The 16,114-nt window shown below is 52.9% G+C and overlaps 7 protein-coding genes across 7 annotated transcripts; 2 read left to right on the plus strand and 5 right to left on the minus strand.

Moving 5' to 3' along the window:
* RHO25_013088 (uncharacterized protein) lies at positions 1–1,014 on the minus strand (the record flags this gene model as incomplete). The annotated part of the gene is made up of 1 exon (XM_023604355.2): positions 1–1,014. The coding sequence occupies one exon, from the start codon at positions 1,012–1,014 to the stop codon at positions 1–3; it is 1,014 nt and encodes a 337-aa protein (XP_023450554.1).
* A 401-nt stretch (positions 1,015–1,415) lies between these two features.
* On the minus strand, positions 1,416–3,848 carry RHO25_013089 (uncharacterized protein; the record flags this gene model as incomplete). The annotated part of the gene is made up of 1 exon (XM_023604356.2): positions 1,416–3,848. The coding sequence occupies one exon, from the start codon at positions 3,846–3,848 to the stop codon at positions 1,416–1,418; it is 2,433 nt and encodes an 810-aa protein (XP_023450459.1).
* Positions 3,849–4,590: 742 nt separating this feature from the next.
* RHO25_013090 (uncharacterized protein) lies at positions 4,591–6,672 on the plus strand (the record flags this gene model as incomplete). The annotated part of the gene is made up of 1 exon (XM_023604357.2): positions 4,591–6,672. The coding sequence occupies one exon, from the start codon at positions 4,591–4,593 to the stop codon at positions 6,670–6,672; it is 2,082 nt and encodes a 693-aa protein (XP_023450458.1).
* Positions 6,673–7,264: 592 nt separating this feature from the next.
* On the minus strand, positions 7,265–9,457 carry RHO25_013091 (uncharacterized protein; the record flags this gene model as incomplete). Its single annotated transcript, XM_023604358.2, has 2 exons — positions 7,265–7,770; positions 7,846–9,457. 2 exons carry the CDS (start codon positions 9,455–9,457, stop codon positions 7,265–7,267), a joined length of 2,118 nt encoding a protein of 705 aa, XP_023450455.1.
* A 1,503-nt stretch (positions 9,458–10,960) lies between these two features.
* Positions 10,961–11,409, plus strand: COX23 (Mitochondrial copper homeostasis protein; the record flags this gene model as incomplete). The annotated part of the gene is made up of 4 exons (XM_023604359.2): positions 10,961–11,046; positions 11,110–11,217; positions 11,269–11,296; positions 11,356–11,409. The coding sequence occupies 4 exons, from the start codon at positions 10,961–10,963 to the stop codon at positions 11,407–11,409; spliced, it is 276 nt and encodes a 91-aa protein (XP_023450454.1).
* A 319-nt stretch (positions 11,410–11,728) lies between these two features.
* RHO25_013093 (uncharacterized protein) lies at positions 11,729–12,908 on the minus strand (the record flags this gene model as incomplete). Its single annotated transcript, XM_023604360.1, has 2 exons — positions 11,729–12,354; positions 12,407–12,908. The coding sequence occupies 2 exons, from the start codon at positions 12,906–12,908 to the stop codon at positions 11,729–11,731; spliced, it is 1,128 nt and encodes a 375-aa protein (XP_023450457.1).
* A 1,734-nt stretch (positions 12,909–14,642) lies between these two features.
* RHO25_013094 (uncharacterized protein) lies at positions 14,643–15,788 on the minus strand (the record flags this gene model as incomplete). The annotated part of the gene is made up of 2 exons (XM_023604361.1): positions 14,643–15,250; positions 15,305–15,788. 2 exons carry the CDS (start codon positions 15,786–15,788, stop codon positions 14,643–14,645), a joined length of 1,092 nt encoding a protein of 363 aa, XP_023450456.1.
* Between the last annotated feature and the right edge of the window lie 326 nt (positions 15,789–16,114).

Consider the following 16,114-nt stretch of genomic DNA (forward strand, 5'->3'; position numbering starts at 1 on the left):
CTAGTAGTCGCATCCATGCGGCGCGCGCTCAGCCTTGGCGTCAGCAACCTCTTTGTCAGACTCGACTTTCTCTCCATCGGAGCTCTCGACGCCACGACAATCGGCAAATGACACGCCCTTATTATCGTCGAGTGGCGATCGCTCAAGGGTGAATTTCTCGAACTTTCCCCTCTTCTCGTTCGTGGCCTCCTGAACTCTAGTGACCCTGTACAGCCCATCATATCGCCAACCTACTTCCGGACCAAGACCGGCTGGCGGTGCTTTCTGTCCAGGACCGAGCGAGGGAGCAAAGCGTAACACGCGGACAGGAATTCTGGTACGAATTGAAGCGTACAGTGAGAAAGTCTCACGATTTGGGGCAGGCAAAGTGTCCTTTTCTTCTTCGTCGGCACCTCCGCGAGTTCCGTACAGGACCTTGATACCTTCGTCCTTGTTCAGACTGGTTCCGGTGTTCTCGCCATTTCTGAGTGAGAGAGACCTGACTCCAGATAGCGGATGCCCGTAGATGCCGACCTGTGCACCGTGTACGCCGGCCTTGACGACATCTGGCTGGAGGCTCCAAGTATCACCAGGCGTGAAGCCATTGTGGCCATATTTTAATGGCTTCTCCTTCCCAGAGTGGGGAATGATAGAGACAGGCTCCCCGGCGCCGTGGTTTGACTTCGCAAAGCGGGTCTTCAGCTCTTGGGCAGCCTTCTGGTAGCTGCTGAAAGCTGGAGCAGTGCAGATGATGTCGAGAGTATCTGCAAGCGCCGCTTCCTTCTCGAGTAAATCTTTGTTCACTTGCGAGTACTTGAGCATTTCCAGAAGAGCTTCGAGGCGATTGCATTGCGCAGTTTTGGCCTTCTCGAACTCGTCTGAATCTTCACTGGAACCAGAATCGTTTTTACCGTCTCGAAGCGGGTTGACGATGTCCTTGCGTTCTTGAATCAGATAATCCTTGAACGTAGGTATGTCGACGACAGTGCGCGGCGTGTGCTTGCGAAAAGCATATGTAGCTTCGCTTGCAGGCATGTTTGATGATGAAGTTGATCTCGTGGGTGGTATTGTTGTTGGTTCTGAACTTTTCGTTGCAGTTGATGTTCCGATCTGTGCGAGGATAAATGCTGAAAGGCGAGAGTCTGCCACATGTTATATCGCTCCAGGTTTGCTACAATTGAAGGTTGGCGACGCGTATAGCAAGCAGAAATCAAACGCAAAGTGCTTGCGGAAAATGTTGAGACCAGGAAAGAAAGTCTGTGGTCATCATTCATTGCTTGTTGTAGGTCACGTCTCATTAGCAAAGAGTCTATCCTGTTGCGTTGCCGAGTGCAATCATTTGTTGCTGCAATATCAAATCACGAAGCAACGAGCAATGGCATTGCTGAGGCGTCAGATCGAGATACAATCCTGGTGAGAAGTAACACTCGAGTACCCTAACCCCATTTGAACATGATTTGTTTCCCCTTCTTACCTTTCCTCGCAACAGTTTCATCCGTTTGCGCCGGAGTCTCTGCGGCCGGAGTACTGGTACCGCTGCCTCCTCCCCACGCGCTGACATTGGGTGTCCCGGAATTATTTCTAATAATTCCTCGTCCAGTGTAGCCGGGTGAGAAGACAGTGCTGGTAGGCTTCTTTGCTGCCGGAAGAGCAGGAAACAGTTCCGAGCTTCTGACGTTTGCTGGTGCTTGCCGGGCGCCAATAGCAGGCGACGCGCGGGCGGAGCTCGAAGGCGTTAATGCAGGCGACTGGCCACTAGAGCCTGCTGCCGGTCGGACAGCGAGCCAGCTGGGCGTAGGAGCAGGCGCTGCATTGCCCCGACCCGCTACTGACGGTCCGCCATTGCGAGGAGGGAGTGATGGGAATGGATTGCTGGAAGATGCCGCAGAAGAGCTACCTGCCGAAGCCCATGATGCCTGTCGAGAGACAGCCGACTGTGAACTTTTGGCTGTAGAGCTCTTGAGCTTCAACACACGCGACGCGCCGACACCTTTGCCGAGTACACCAGCTGCAGTTGTGTTTGCACCAGCAGGTCCTGGCAGAGTAGGATAATCTTCATTTACCGCTTTCCAGTCCGCCCATGCTTTGAGCAGTCCTTCGCGCTTGCCGGGAACCTCGAAGATGTCTGACAGTTCGTTAATGAGCTTACCGATCTCATTTGATGATGTGTCGAAAATAGCAAAAAATGCGTCGATGAGATCGCCAGCTGAAATCCCGCCCCTCGTATATGCTGAGACACGCTCACGGAACTCGTCCATCTTGACATTTTCATTGCGCGCCAAGTTCGAAGCGCGCTCATTTACAGCGGCATGTCTCAGCTGACGTGCTTGATCTTGCGGCGTAAGCGCTGCAGCTGGTCGAGGTGAAGGTGGAGCGGCGGCAGTCGGAGCTTGCTGAGCTGGAGCAGGTGCTGGTCGTGATGAGGCTTGAGCAGGAGTTGCTGCTGTCAATTGACCTCCGAATGAGCGAGCTGTCACAGACTGTGCACTATGAATCTCGCGCTCCCGCTGGTGAGCCAGTTCCGCTCGGCTCAAGTTACCGGCTGAGGCCGCTGGCATAGGCTCTGCATTCGGATCACGTCCGCGGCCTCCTCGCCTACCTCCCCTGCCACGTGTAGGTTCTTGGTACTGAGGCCGATAGTCGAAGGAAGAGAGGTCCACTCTTCGGGCATCCTTTGTGAGTCCATTGGGATGTTGTTCAATTTGATGTGCCTTCAGATCCATCTCTGAATCGAAGACGACAAATTTCTTCTCCTGACACTCTCTGTCAGGGCATGGGAAATGGTCCTTGTTGAAATGCTTCTCCAGAGCATCATAGTTCAGAAAGTATTGAGGACTGTTTCCTCCGTTTCTTCTGTCGCATAAGTGGCACCTCTCGTGACGCTCACGGCAGTGCGAGAAAAGTTCGTCATCGCCATAGAAGCGTCTTCTGCAGAACCCACACTCTGGGTGGCCCTTGAAACCGCTCTGATCAACAGCTCCCGGGTTGTCGTCTCCAAACTTCTCGTGTCGTTTCAGCTCCGCGTGGGTGAAGAGTTCATGCTCGTGAGTGAAGACCTTCTTGTTCCTTGTGCAGAGATCACACATGACCTTCTGGTGCACGCTCTTCACATGTCGATGTAAATCTGGCCAGCCAAGACAAGCAACATCGCAGTCCTCGTCTGGACAGTTGTACCGCAACAGCAAGACGGTATCCTCGAAGATCTCGGCTTTTTCGTAGCTAATGCCTAAGTTCTTGTCCTCTTTGAAGTAGTCTCCTCCCTTGTAATCCTCATATCTCTTCTCAGCATCATCCGTAAATATCACATTTGCGGCCTCCGTTCTACAATGCGCACAAGCCTTGGTCTTGTACAGCGCACGCAGTCGTAGGGCGCAAATGTGGCAGGTGCGGTGATTGCAGGGCGCAACGCTGTTGTGCGAAACGGGAGATGCGCAAATGAAGCACACTTCCGCCTCGACGTCGTCGCCGCCCTCAACCTCCGCCCCTGCGCCCTCGCCTTGGGTTTTCTCCGCGGCGTCTTTGGTCAGGCGAGCACCAAAGACGCCCGGCCCACCAGGCTGCGGAGGCGGTTGTACTGCTGATGAGTCCTGCTGGCTGTTGCTGAATGCTCTGTCGCGGTTGTTGTGGTTTGCGTCGCCACGACCACCTCTTCCACCCCGCCCTCTGCCTCTGCCCCGCCCTCGATTTCCTCTGCTTTCGGGTCCGGCTCTATCGGTCCCTCGTTCGTTGGGAGCGCCATTGAAGCTGTTCGACGAGCCTCCACGCGACGCACCGCCTCTCTGACCGCCCCTGCCTCGGCCTCCGCGTCCTCCTGTGTTCTGATCGTTGGCGCCATTGGCCGCAGGTGCTGCTGGTGTAGTTTCTGCCATCGTCTGAGTCGTGCGGCGGGTTGATCCTTGTTGGTGCAAATTTAGCGGACTTTGATGGTCTGTTGGAGGATTCCTGCTTTCTCGCGCTCGTTTCCACTGGTATGTAGAGTGCTTCGCTGCTTAGAGGCCGGGCAATTTTGGCGAGGAAACAGAAATGGCGTTGGCGTGCGAAAGGTGGTCGAGATGCGGTCATAGCGGCTGACCAAGGGCGGACAAGCTTGGTATGGAAGCTTCTTCGGGACACCGACAACCTTCTCTCCCTTTCCGCTTCTTTACTCACCAACTTACCAGAACACGAAATTGGTAGAGTAGAGTCATGCCTGTCACTGCTCATCGACCCGCGCAGTCCACGTGTCCTGTCGCAAGAACGCTGGTGCAAGCGCAGCTCCCATTTGCCCCAGACAGCAAGCCACGGGCTCAGCTCAAGATTATGAGACCTAGCATAGCGTTCACTGCAGGGTGTGAGTGAATGCCAGCACGTAAGGGGCTACCCCGGCACGGGGTGAGGCTTATGGCTTGAGTGTGTCCCTCGTGCCAAGTATTTATTCCATAGGCGGCCAGACATACCGGCAACACTCTGACCTTTCGCATCGACATTTTCCAACCACAACAGCAACGCAAGCAAATCAAGAAGCACAGGTCGCGCCTCTTCAAACCGCTGTGTTCCGAAGTTGTCGTCACACAATATCACTGTGTCGATGCTGGCAGTACTCCATTTTGTCGAGTACCACTGCCGCACACCATGACCACGAACGACGACGACGGTCTAGAGCAAGATCCTCCAACCAAGTTTGAGGACGGCGTATTCAATGGCGAGTCTGATTCAACCGCCGGTAGCTCTGATCCCCAACAAATCGCCACTCTTCCGTCAAGCCAGTCTAATCTCTCTTCAGAGGCGCAAAAGCTCGTTGATCTACAGGCTGAGGTTCGTTCTGTGATCGAACCGTTCAGAAAGCCCGACAAGAAGCCGCCTTTTTCGCTAGCTGAGATCGTCGTCATATGCCTCGTCATCATGGGAGAGCTGAGCAAGGAAGCCATCCACTTCTGGATGGTGACCAAGTTTCGCTACTATGCGCAAAAAGCCCTGGCGTTCCACACCAAACTCGGTGGGGCATCTGTCGGCTGGGGACCAACAGAGGAGATCTCTGTCGAGTTTGAGAAGATCTTCTCCGAACTTGATCTGCCGATTCATCGCAAGATAGATGGCAAGAAGCTTCCTGAGGGCGACCCTGTCAAGTTCCCGACGTCCGATGGTAGCAAGTGGGCATTGAACTCGCTCAGTGCGGCGCGTGGCTACCTGCATCGCTTCCTTCGCGCATCTTCTAGCCAACACTTCCGTCTTATGGACCTGCCGACCGAGCTGCGATTGCGTATTTACGAAATGGCACTGCTCCTGCCCAGATCTGGCGTCAATGTCAACACGGGGCCTTACGTGGAGCCGACATTCTCTACTTTCTCCAAGGACTATGAGAAGCCCTTTCCGGGTCTTTCCAGATGGCCTGGTCGCATCACGGTGTGGCAGTTGCCACGAGTCTCTATTCGATGTTCACCTCCAGCGCTCCACTTGGCATTGCTCCAAGTCAGCAAGCAGATCTACCAAGAGGCCATGCCAGTGTTCTACGGAGATAACCTGTTCGTATCTGAGAACATCGGACGCCTGCGTGATTTCCTCAAGAGAACGCCAGAAGCCCGTCGAATGCACATCCGTTACCTCGCATTTTCAATCGAAGTAGGATTCAAAGCCGAGCTTTCCAAAGTCGCCAAAATGGTCGCTGCACTGCCTTACCTCAAGGAACTCGATATCTGGATTGATGAAGAACACTTCAAGAGCGTACAGGTTTCTACAGCTGGCCTCCCTGGATTCAGAATATCGGGCTTCACTGCCTTGCGTTCGATCCCTAGCCTCATAGACATCCGGCTCCACGGCAACTGCCCAACCATTCAGGAGGCTCTCGAGAAGCTGAAGGAGGAGGCGAAGGCGAAGGCAAAGGCAAAGGAGAAGGCGGAGAAGGAGAAGGCGAACAAGAAGTTGAGGGCTCCCCGCAAGCGCAAAGCCATCGCTCCAACTGAGGAGAAGGAAAAGGCTCCCCGCAAGCGCAAAGCAATCGCTTCAGCTGAATCACAGGTCGTGGAGCCAGGAATGTCTCTTCAGAGCGGATTTGCGAGTGGGCTTGTGTCTGCTGAGGGTGGTCCTAGGCGTTTGGCCGTACCCATGTCTCTTGAGGGTGATCCTTGGGGTCTGGACGAGCTCGTACCTGTTCAGGGTGGCTCTATGGGTCTGGGCGGAATCGCAGCTGTTCAGGGTGACAATGAGTGGCTGAGCGGAATCGTCCCTGTTCAGGGTGGCCCCATGGGTCTGGGCGGAACTGTATCTGTTCAGGGTGCTCCTAGGGGTCTGAACGGAATCCTACCTGTTCAGGGTGGCACTATGGGTCCGGGCGAGATCGTCCCTGTTCAGGGTGGCTCTATGGGTCTGGGCAGCATCCTACCTGTTCAGGGTGGCTCTATGGGTCTGGGCACGAACGTACCTGTTCAGGGCGGTCCAATGGGTCTGGGGGGAATCGTCCCTATTCAGGGTGACATCAAGGGGTTAGGTGACTCCATGCCCGTCAAGCCTGTTCACCAGGGCCCGCTTGGATACATGTCCGTTGAGACTCACCTTGGGGTTCTGGATGAGTTCATACCTGTCCCATATGGTCTCGGAGGTTTGGATGGACACATGCCGGCTCAGTATGACCTTGCGGAGTTGGGCGATATGATACCTGTTGATGGTCAGGGTGACGGTGATGGTCAATGGCCAGTGTATACTCCGTGGTGGCCGTGAGTTGAGCAGGAGCATTCAATGCACAACAGCAAGAAACGCGTTGCGCGTGCTGCTTAGCAGTGATGGGCCACAAAAAGCACAACCCCACACCTCCCCTGAACGGCGCGAAGACGACATGAAGCATATGATACCCCCAAGGCGACTCACAGAACGACACAAAAAGCACGAAAATGAAATTGTGACCAGCAGGACAGGACCGTTGGCATTGAAAGGAAATTGGACAGCACTTGGCAATTACTTGTTGGCCACGTCTTGCTTGGAAGGAGATTGGTAGACGACGACGACCAGGCTCAAACGCAGCGCGACGCGCGAAGAGCTTCTGAAATCGCAAGTGCACAGACATAAGTCATGCATGCAGCGAGGTCCAAAAACGAATGAAAATCAGATTAAATGCATCCAAAACCCGTGACAAAGTGCCACGAATGCTCATTAAAACGCTTGTACTTTCTCGGCTTCAAGACGATCCTCGGGATCAATACAGCCGTTTAAGCTATGTAGAAAAGTTCGTGCTGAAGTTTTGAATTCCATACCATAGCCGCTCACGCCCGAGTTCTTACAACATGCCAGTGACACCCTGAACGCTCGCAGCATCTCACTCCTCATCCGATTGAGGCACTGCATTACGGAAGCGGTTTCGTCTCCCACGACGTCGAGCGACCGTGACCGTGATGCTGGCAGGAGGTGCAGGATCGCCTTGCAAAGTCCTGCTACTGCCACTCGAACCTGAGGCATATTCTGCGATCTCGGCTTCGTCCTCCGAATCCACGACGATACCGAAGTGATGTGGTTGGCCAGGAGCAGGGAAGTGATCATTTTGATCCTGCTGGCGGGCGGCGTTCAGGCGCGCCAACGTGTTTGACAGCTGGAAGGGATGGCGAGGTTGCCCCGCGTTTGCACCACGAGTTTGAGCGACACGAGCGGCTCTCGAGATGACCTCTGCTGGGATTCGACTCGCGCGATATGTCGGCTGTGCGCGCGGGTTGCCCTGTGGATAGAGGGACGAGTAAGAAGGCGGTGGACTGCGATGGCGGTTTCGGCGAGGGCCGCGGGTATGTAGGCGATGACTGTATGATCCAAGATCCGGCTCAGACGTAGAATCTGAAATATAGATTAGCTTTGAGATCTGGGGCGAGGTCACACGTGCAGCGCTGGGGGCCCACCCGTTTTGCATACCCCTCTCATCAGAATCATCACTTTCGTTGCCATCTTCGTCTTCGTCCTCGTTATCGTCAAAGGCATATGGCTGAGTACGACTGCCTGCTCCACGTGTATCGCGCTGCTGCACGACCGGAAATGCATCTTCGTCGCTCTCGTCTTCATCTTCGCCATCGTTTTCATCAGTGTCGTACATTCCGCGTGGCTGCTCGATTGCATCTTCATCTTCTTCTCCGTTACTGTCATCGCTGTGCTCTGTGGCGGGAGAAAAGGCTCCTAGATTCGAGAAGTCCACCATTGTCTCCTCTGGTGGCCCATCGCTATCTTCATCTTCTTCCCCATCGCTGTCAATTTGTGGACGAGCGCCGCGTCGCCGACCGTTCTGGCTGGCGATCGGTCCATCGTCACTATCATCTTCATCTGCTGAATCAGGCACAGCGAGACGTTGAATGTTGGGCACCACACGCCGAGGCCCTGTGGTTTCCTCGACGTCATCATCATCAGAATCGGAAAGAATGGGTCTGCGGCGCTGCTGCGAAGCATTCGGACGTGCAGGAGTGCTTTCAGCCTCATCCTCTGTTTCATCGACAGTGGCGTCCTCTTCGAAATGCACATCATCATCAATGAAGCCGTCCATGTCGCTGCCTCCTTCCGAGTCCTCAGAATCCTCCGAGTCTAGGAGCCGATGTACATGCGGATGGTCTTGGAGATCAGTAATGTAGTGGAGTCGCGCCTCGTCGTAGTGGTCCAGTCCATCGTGAATGTCACTACTGCCTTCGCCGAAGCCCTCAGAGCCGAAGAAGACGTGACCGTCTAGGCCAAGATCCACATCGGCGTCGTGATCCATATCTGCGAGTGAACCATCGAGCTCGTCGTCGTCCGTCATTGTGGAATCTTCATCTGAATCAGCATCGATACGAACCGGAGCTCTGCATCCAGTGCATCTGCGTCCTTCCACCTCGGAATGGCAATCTGGACATCTCCACACATTGTCGGCATAGTCTCGCACGGCCGTAAGTGGGTTCAGTCTCGTGCCCCTTCCGAAGTGTCCACGGAAAAGACCTCCGGTCTCTACGTTGGTGTTGGCTTTGTCCTTAGCCACGATCTCTGCCTCCTCCCTCGCCATCTTCTCGTGCTCCTCGGTGGTTTCTCCATCTGGCAGCAATTCACTCTTCCCCACGAAAACGCGGACCATTTCGCGGATGACCCAAGTCGGCCTTGGCTCCTCTTTCACCCGGGCTCTGCAGTCTGGGCATGTTCTTGCCGTCGCCATCCACTGAGAGAGGCAGCTGTAGCAGTATGTGTGTCCGCAAGTCAGCCCATACGGCTCGTACAAGAACCTATAGCACATCTTGCACGTGATGAGCTGTCTCATGGCCTCCATGTCTGTGTGCAACGCCCGCAGCGACTGCTCATGATGACAGCTTCCGTCGTGACTGTGGCCGGCATCTTGTTGTGTCTCTGTCTTTGGCAATAGCACGCCCTCGCTTGGTCCTGCTTCTTGCTTGATCTGGGTATTGGAGGCGACGATGGCGGGACTGGTTGGGCCGTTTCCCACCGGCCGGCTGGAGGTCTTCGAGATCTTGATTCGTTTGCGTGCGCCGCCTTCGGATTCGTGGTATTCGTCCATGACAGATGGTGTTGTTGCGAGATGCGTCGCGTCGTTCAGGTCGTTGTTGGTGTCATGGGGACGTGTCGTTTGTATTGTGTTGGACGTGTCGTCGAGGGGCAAGGGTCGTGGCGGATGTGGGATTCCTAAGATGAGCTCTCGTCTGGAGCAGCTTCCACCGCGAGTGTGGAGCCGCAGACACGTGATGATCCAAATACACGTTGTAATAAGTGAAGCTCAGGCGGGCTGAGTAGCTGCAGAATGTGAAGATGGCATCAACGGCTTTCTGGAGTTCGTCGCGTCAAACATTTGAAAGTGAATCAGATCCAGCCCTACGTAGTCGCGTGCGGCACGGATCATCCGAACTACGCTAGCGCGGTATTCCCCGCCGATCAATCATCACGCCCCGTTTCTTCCCTGCCTTTCAATGCTTCAAGTCTTCCTCTCCACCTCCTTGGTTGTACGAACATTTTGCTGCGCATCGCATCACGATCAGAAAATGCAGGTCAGACTTGTCACAAAATTGATGGCTACGACGACACGAAATTGATTCGGACGAGGAGTGAGACGATTGCCGGCCATCCCCTCAGCGTCTCCACTACCTACAGTCCCAAAAACGATCTTTTTCCTCGACCATGAGCTCAAATATCAGCATCGCTGAAGGAAGCTCTTCCTCAAAGCTCTTCAAAGTCCACTGCTCGCTCGCTAAAACGCTCCATGCATCAAAATTAAATCCGAACGCCACCATTTTTTTCAGCCAATTCATCCTTCGTTTGGCCTTCCTCTCAAGTTGAGGTCTTTCAGACCGACTCTCTTTCGGAGGACTGCATATGTGTGATCGACTTCTGGGCTACGATCTCTGCCCTTCTCGGCTGGCTCTGCCATCAGAATTCGGCTTCATGTCTGTCAGCGTGATGTCTGAAGCCGACAGCTTTCTGCGTTACCCACCATCTTCAAGATAGTCCAGGTAGGAGCCCATTCCCTTCCGTATCGTCTCCAAGCATAGATGTAGTTGATCAAGCAGACTCTGAGCAACGGCCGGCATGTTTACTTCCCTCCCTACTGTGCCGTATTGCTTGCGGTCTTTCTGAGGCTTGAATTCGTGAAGAAGGGTCTTGAGAAAAGCGAGGGGGCGGAGCTGAAACTACAGGTCTATATGATACTATGGTGCAATACCACCTTTCTGATGGTGTGAGGATCCAAAAGGCTAGACGCATACCAATTGTCGGAATTTCGGCCCAAATCGGGCAATGGATCGCATATGAGTATATATTCGACTCAGTCACGAGGCCGATTTTCGTACAGCTGCTGCAGTACCTCGCTTTAGGCGCGAGAGCCGCTTCCAAGAACATGTTCCTGAACCCCTTCGTCGGTTCCTGGTGTGTGTTGCAGCTGCCACTGTGAAAACGGCCTCTCGGCTGCAGCCGATGCTAGCCACGTCCGTGCGGGAATCCTTGTGCATATGCGACTTCACTTTAGTTTCTTGATGTTCATGCAATTCATCAATCCTTCATCAAAGACATCATGTCGAAGGATGTGACACCGGAAAACACTACAGTCGAGGAAGCTGAGAAGACCGAGTGGACCCAAAGCTCTTCCCGTTTCGAAAGGTGCGCCTCCTAGTCGCCACCAAATTCCGCCACAATGTCATTTTCGGACTAACATCTGTACAGCAAGCGCTACAGCGAATATTTTGATCCATGCCAGGATGCTGCAAATCGAAGTCTGAAGTGCTTACGAAGGAATGGAGGTGACCGAGCGATGTGTCAGGATTATTTTGAGTAAGTATGACCAGATACTGCTCCCGCATTGGATGCTGATGCATGTTGTAGTGCGTACAAGCAGTGTAAGAAGCAGTGGGTAAGTGACAGCGAACACGGTACTAATGCCTGTCGTGGATACTGATCATGATATGATAGATGGAAGAGCGCGCAGAACAGAAACGAAAAGAAGGGAAAGGATGGTTTGGGTGATCAATCGAGTTGGGAGATCGGTCGTACATGTCTTTATCTATTTGAAGACAAGGAGAAGCTGTCGCTTGAGCTGATCTCAGCATAGCATGAAACTCACGAAGCAGTTCTTCCTTTTGAGGGCGCAAAATGAAGCTGTGTCGTTGACAACCACTGGCTCGCTTGGAAAGGCCTATCGAGAAGTTTCACTGGCGAAAAAGCCGAAACCCACGGCGACCTTTCGAAGCTTGAAGGAAAAACCGAACCAGAGCTGCAGAATATTGAAACACTCCCAGCACAATTCTCCCGGACCCATCACCTTAATATCGACCTTCTTTGCACTTCATAAATGGTTGCCCGGAGCACGCACAGGTGCCAGCGGATAAGGGAATGCATTATCGGAGGTATCAAGTCTCCTGGCAGCGTCATTGGCCTTCGAATTCTTCACATTCATCTCCAGCCCAAGCCTCTCAACAATGGCATCGTCATAAGCTGCCCACCACAACAAATTTGTTTTGCCAGATTTGTCCTTGAAGACAGTCACTGAGCCGAAAATCGCACGACCAATTGCCATACGGTGTCTGACGAAGAACATGGCGAGCTCCGTTCCGGTTTCGGTTCCAAGAAGTGCCAGATAGCAGAACGAGCCAATGGGAAACGTGACCCCTGGCCAGCTGGCGAGTGTCCAAGTGTGATAAGTTCCCAGGCAGAATTGGACGACATCGGTGAGCTCGTCGAGTACCTCGATATCGTGCTGTAAAAACCAAGTCGGGGCCAATCTCTTGTGAACTGGGATGTAGCCTTCAGGTGCCTCGTTCAGGAAATCTTTGTTCACCTCGCCGCCCTCGCCAGCGGTCACCAGGAGACCATACGACAGGAACGTCACGTCGGACCATCGCCCGAGTTTGGTCTCATACTGGGCATCTCGGTCTGCGTCTGCAATGACGGAACTTTCGCGTAGCAGTGAAACTAGAAATAGTCAGCGTCATCTGGGGCGCTACTTCACTGGATTCAAGCTCACTAATCATTTTGTTTGGTCCACTTAGTAGATTTCGGTACTCAAGTTCATCGGGAGATGGATTCAAGACCCTTGCTTCGTCAATCCAGAGCTCCTCATCAGACCACCTCACCGCGGACTCCGGCGAGTCGAAGCCCTTAACACCAACCAAACCTTCGAGCTCAGGGATCGCTTTTTGTAACCCCAAGAGCGTGTCTGGATCACGGTTCAGAGACTGCCAAATCCCATGATCTGGATCGCAGAAGTCCTCGGCTTTGAAAGGACTGCGGTATAAATCAAGCTGACGAGCATCTTCTTGTCCCATTACGTTCAACAGGCTTACTCCTTGCAGCCTGTAGTGGTCCATGAGCGCGAAAGGGTTGTGCGTGTCTGTGTTCCCTACCGGCGCCACATTTGGCTGTTGTCCACCTTGCGATGACCCTCCAGTATTGGATCTCTTCGAGTCTGTTGGTGCGCCTTGGCCGACTGGCAGAAAGAAGAGACTGATTGCGACTTGCCAGAGCATTTCCTGAGATTGTCGTAATGAAAGTGCTGTTGCTACGAGACTCTGAGACCTACAGTCGCAGAAGGTCTTTCAAGTACGCATTGTTGGCCTGGAGTGCCTGGCACATGGGCTGACAGCATGCCTTTTCCGCACACATCCAGCCCACGTGCTGGACTCTCGCTGTATTTGCTCCGAGACACCTGATGAGCCACTCGTGGATAGAGCTATCGCTACCGCGTCGTGGCATGCTTGTACGTCAGCAGTCAATCTCACGTCGCCAGAACGAAAGTTTGTTCGGAATTGTGTCAATTCTGCCGTTCCTGGCTTCCACGCCTCATAACCGTTTTCTACTGGCCCCTCCTCATTCGCCCCATACTGATCAACAGGTCTCAGATACATTGAAGACATGCTCTATTTTCGAAGGCTCCTGACGGGACAATAATCGACCAAATCGATGCGCAGAAGCTGGACCCCTCATGGCACCACTTGTCCAGTTGACTGTTCATTACCATCAATTTGATTCATATCCGCAGGGGCAACGAGGACGATGGCAGTAACGAAAAACAGATCACGGAATAGTCGGGCGATGGCTTATACCATCAAAAGTCACCGACTACATATTGAGCACCCCTCCCGCGAAAATTCTCTAGCTGCTTTTCCTCTGGCCATCCCACTGATTATTTCCGCACATCCAAGGTATTGTTGGCACACAATGCGATGTATTCGTGCTACCATTCGCGTCAGCTGTACTACAAGCAAAGATCATCCTCTTGTGCGAGGCTGCTCCTCCACGATCATGCACTAGTTGTGCTTCTCTCTAGCCCTATCGCTCGTCTGTCTCAAAAGGTTGTGGAACTGCTGACAAACAGTACGACATTCTTCGTCTGCCGTTCTGCTTTACCGTCATCGATTGTCATCGGAAAACATGAGATGATAGGACGAGGTTTGTCGACCGGAAGTTCTGCAGGTACGAGGGCATAGCCTAGCCGTGCCACCGTAGCGACCAATATCTAAACGTCAAATAAGAGCTACATGGCTTGTCGTTTAACAAAGTTATAATTCGCCAATGAACGTCATCGCCTCACAGTTATTGGACTCAACACGAACGCAGTGATGAGAGTACACTGGATCTCACACTTACTACACCGAGCTATAGCGGCCCTCGCTCTGCTAATCTGCCTACTACACAGTGCCATCTTCGTCACCTTTGGCGGCTGGACTGAGCCTCGATGGAACAGAAACATGACTTTGCATCTTATCAGTATCGTTTGGTTGCTTCACGCCACCGCAAGCGACTGTCAACCTCTGAGATCTTCCTCAAACGGCTTTGTCCGCCGTCGTCACATGCTGCACCTTCGATGGCCCCGGGTCATCCAGAGCTATTTGAAAATACCTCGTGTGCACCAAGATCACAGAGTTGACATTTGGAGATGGTAAGACCATGGGTTACTGTGCTTCACTTATATCGCAGATATAGAACTTGTTCAGCCGCTCCAACAATCTCCAGAATAAACTATATCCGCATGATATTGCAATCACCAGATTGGTCTGCTTGACAAATAACCTCTGTCGCAGAAACACCGTATCGTATTCCGGTTGAGTTCTGAATACGCAGTCAGCAATGTACATCCACAGGGTAAGTGTTAGTATCTCACATGATTGAATTCCTCAACATTTGTATCAGATGTCTTGTTCCAAATCGCTCCGATTTTCATCGTTGGCAATTGCAATTGAACATGCCCATCCAGTAGCTCTCTATGCCTTCTGCCCTCCGGGAATTGGCTTGAACATGTGTGGATATCCGTCAGGTGTCCCTGGGAAAGCAGCCTCGTTATTCGACTGTCTCATAACATCGAGTTTGTCATGGAACTCCGCAGTCTGCCACAACAAATTTGGTGCTTCTTGCTTCTTGTCTTCACTTGTGGCATATATCGTGACAGACGAGAACACTTTGTGGCCCAGCACCCAACGTTTTGTAATCAGGAATTGAGCAACCTCCGCAGAACTTGCTGTACCCAGGACCAATCTGTGGCAGTATGAGCCAGTCGGGAAAGTGATGATTTTGGGCCAGACGGGCAACGCATCAATGCCGAAAAGACTCAGACAATACTTGGTGACGGTCTTTGTGTCCGGCGATACGGCAGCTGATTGGATCAGAAACCAATTCGGTGTGGGGGATATCTTGTGAGTGGAGTCTGGGTGCGGCTTGGTCTTAAATCCAGTTCCCGCATGATTTTTAGATATAGCCCAGTCGTAGTAAGCTATGTCTGCCCAGCGAATACTTTCCTCGGCTTGGGCTTGAACTGGGACATGGCCCGATGGTATGCCATGTTTCCAGACCTGGTCGTCTGCCGAAGAGATCACTGGCTGTCATCAGTATACGCAATCTAGTCGGCGGCTTAGGAGTACACGCTTACCAAAAGCTTTATAATTGCGACTGTAAGAGTTGACGTAAGAGGTGCGAAGCTCATTTTGGCTGGAATGCGTCTCCCACTCGCCAAAGCCCGCCTTGACTTGCAGTTTCGGGAAATACCTATTGAAATCGCCGGCTCTGCCTCGCAGAGTGTCCCAGTCTGGCTCAAGTCCTTCCAGCTCGGGACAAAGGCTGTTCATATCTTGCGCCGTATTAGTGAGCTCCCATCCTTTCTTACGCAGCTGACGCGAGTCCAAGCCCCTGGAGTAGTCATGACCGTATGTCTCCGTAATCTTTTCTGTCGTGTACCACAAGAGATCTTCGATCTCAGCACCTCGGAAGCAATTCTCATTGTGAGTGTCAACATCTGGTTTGACTCGCTTCGGACTGCCCTGACATTCACCTGGGCTAGCGGGATGCTTGCCCGTTCCTGTGCCTTGCCCACTTCCACTGCCACTCCCACTTCCACTCCCGCCTACCGGATTCATCGGGGAGCGTAGCAATATCTTGTGAGTTGTGTTGCTTTTCACTGCATCATCGGGCGAAGTTGCGGCATGCGGCAAGCACACCACAGCGCCGGCGTAGAGAACCAACAGAAGCGTCGAACGCATGTCCACTCAACAATAACGGGTGTTGATGAAGAGACGAGGTCGTTGATGCAGACGGCGATATGAGAGTTCAAAGTAGGCTGATTCAAAAACTTGTCCAAAGGAGATTGAAGGTGCAAGCAGCAGTGGTAAAGTCCGAGATCAGCTTGACTGATATGCTTGTCCAAAGAGACTTTTGATTGCAAGTAGCAACGGTAGATGCCAAA

Source organism: Cercospora beticola, chromosome 9, assembly GCF_033473495.1.
Source record: "Cercospora beticola chromosome 9, complete sequence".
Classification (NCBI taxonomy): Eukaryota; Fungi; Ascomycota; class Dothideomycetes; order Mycosphaerellales; family Mycosphaerellaceae; genus Cercospora; species Cercospora beticola.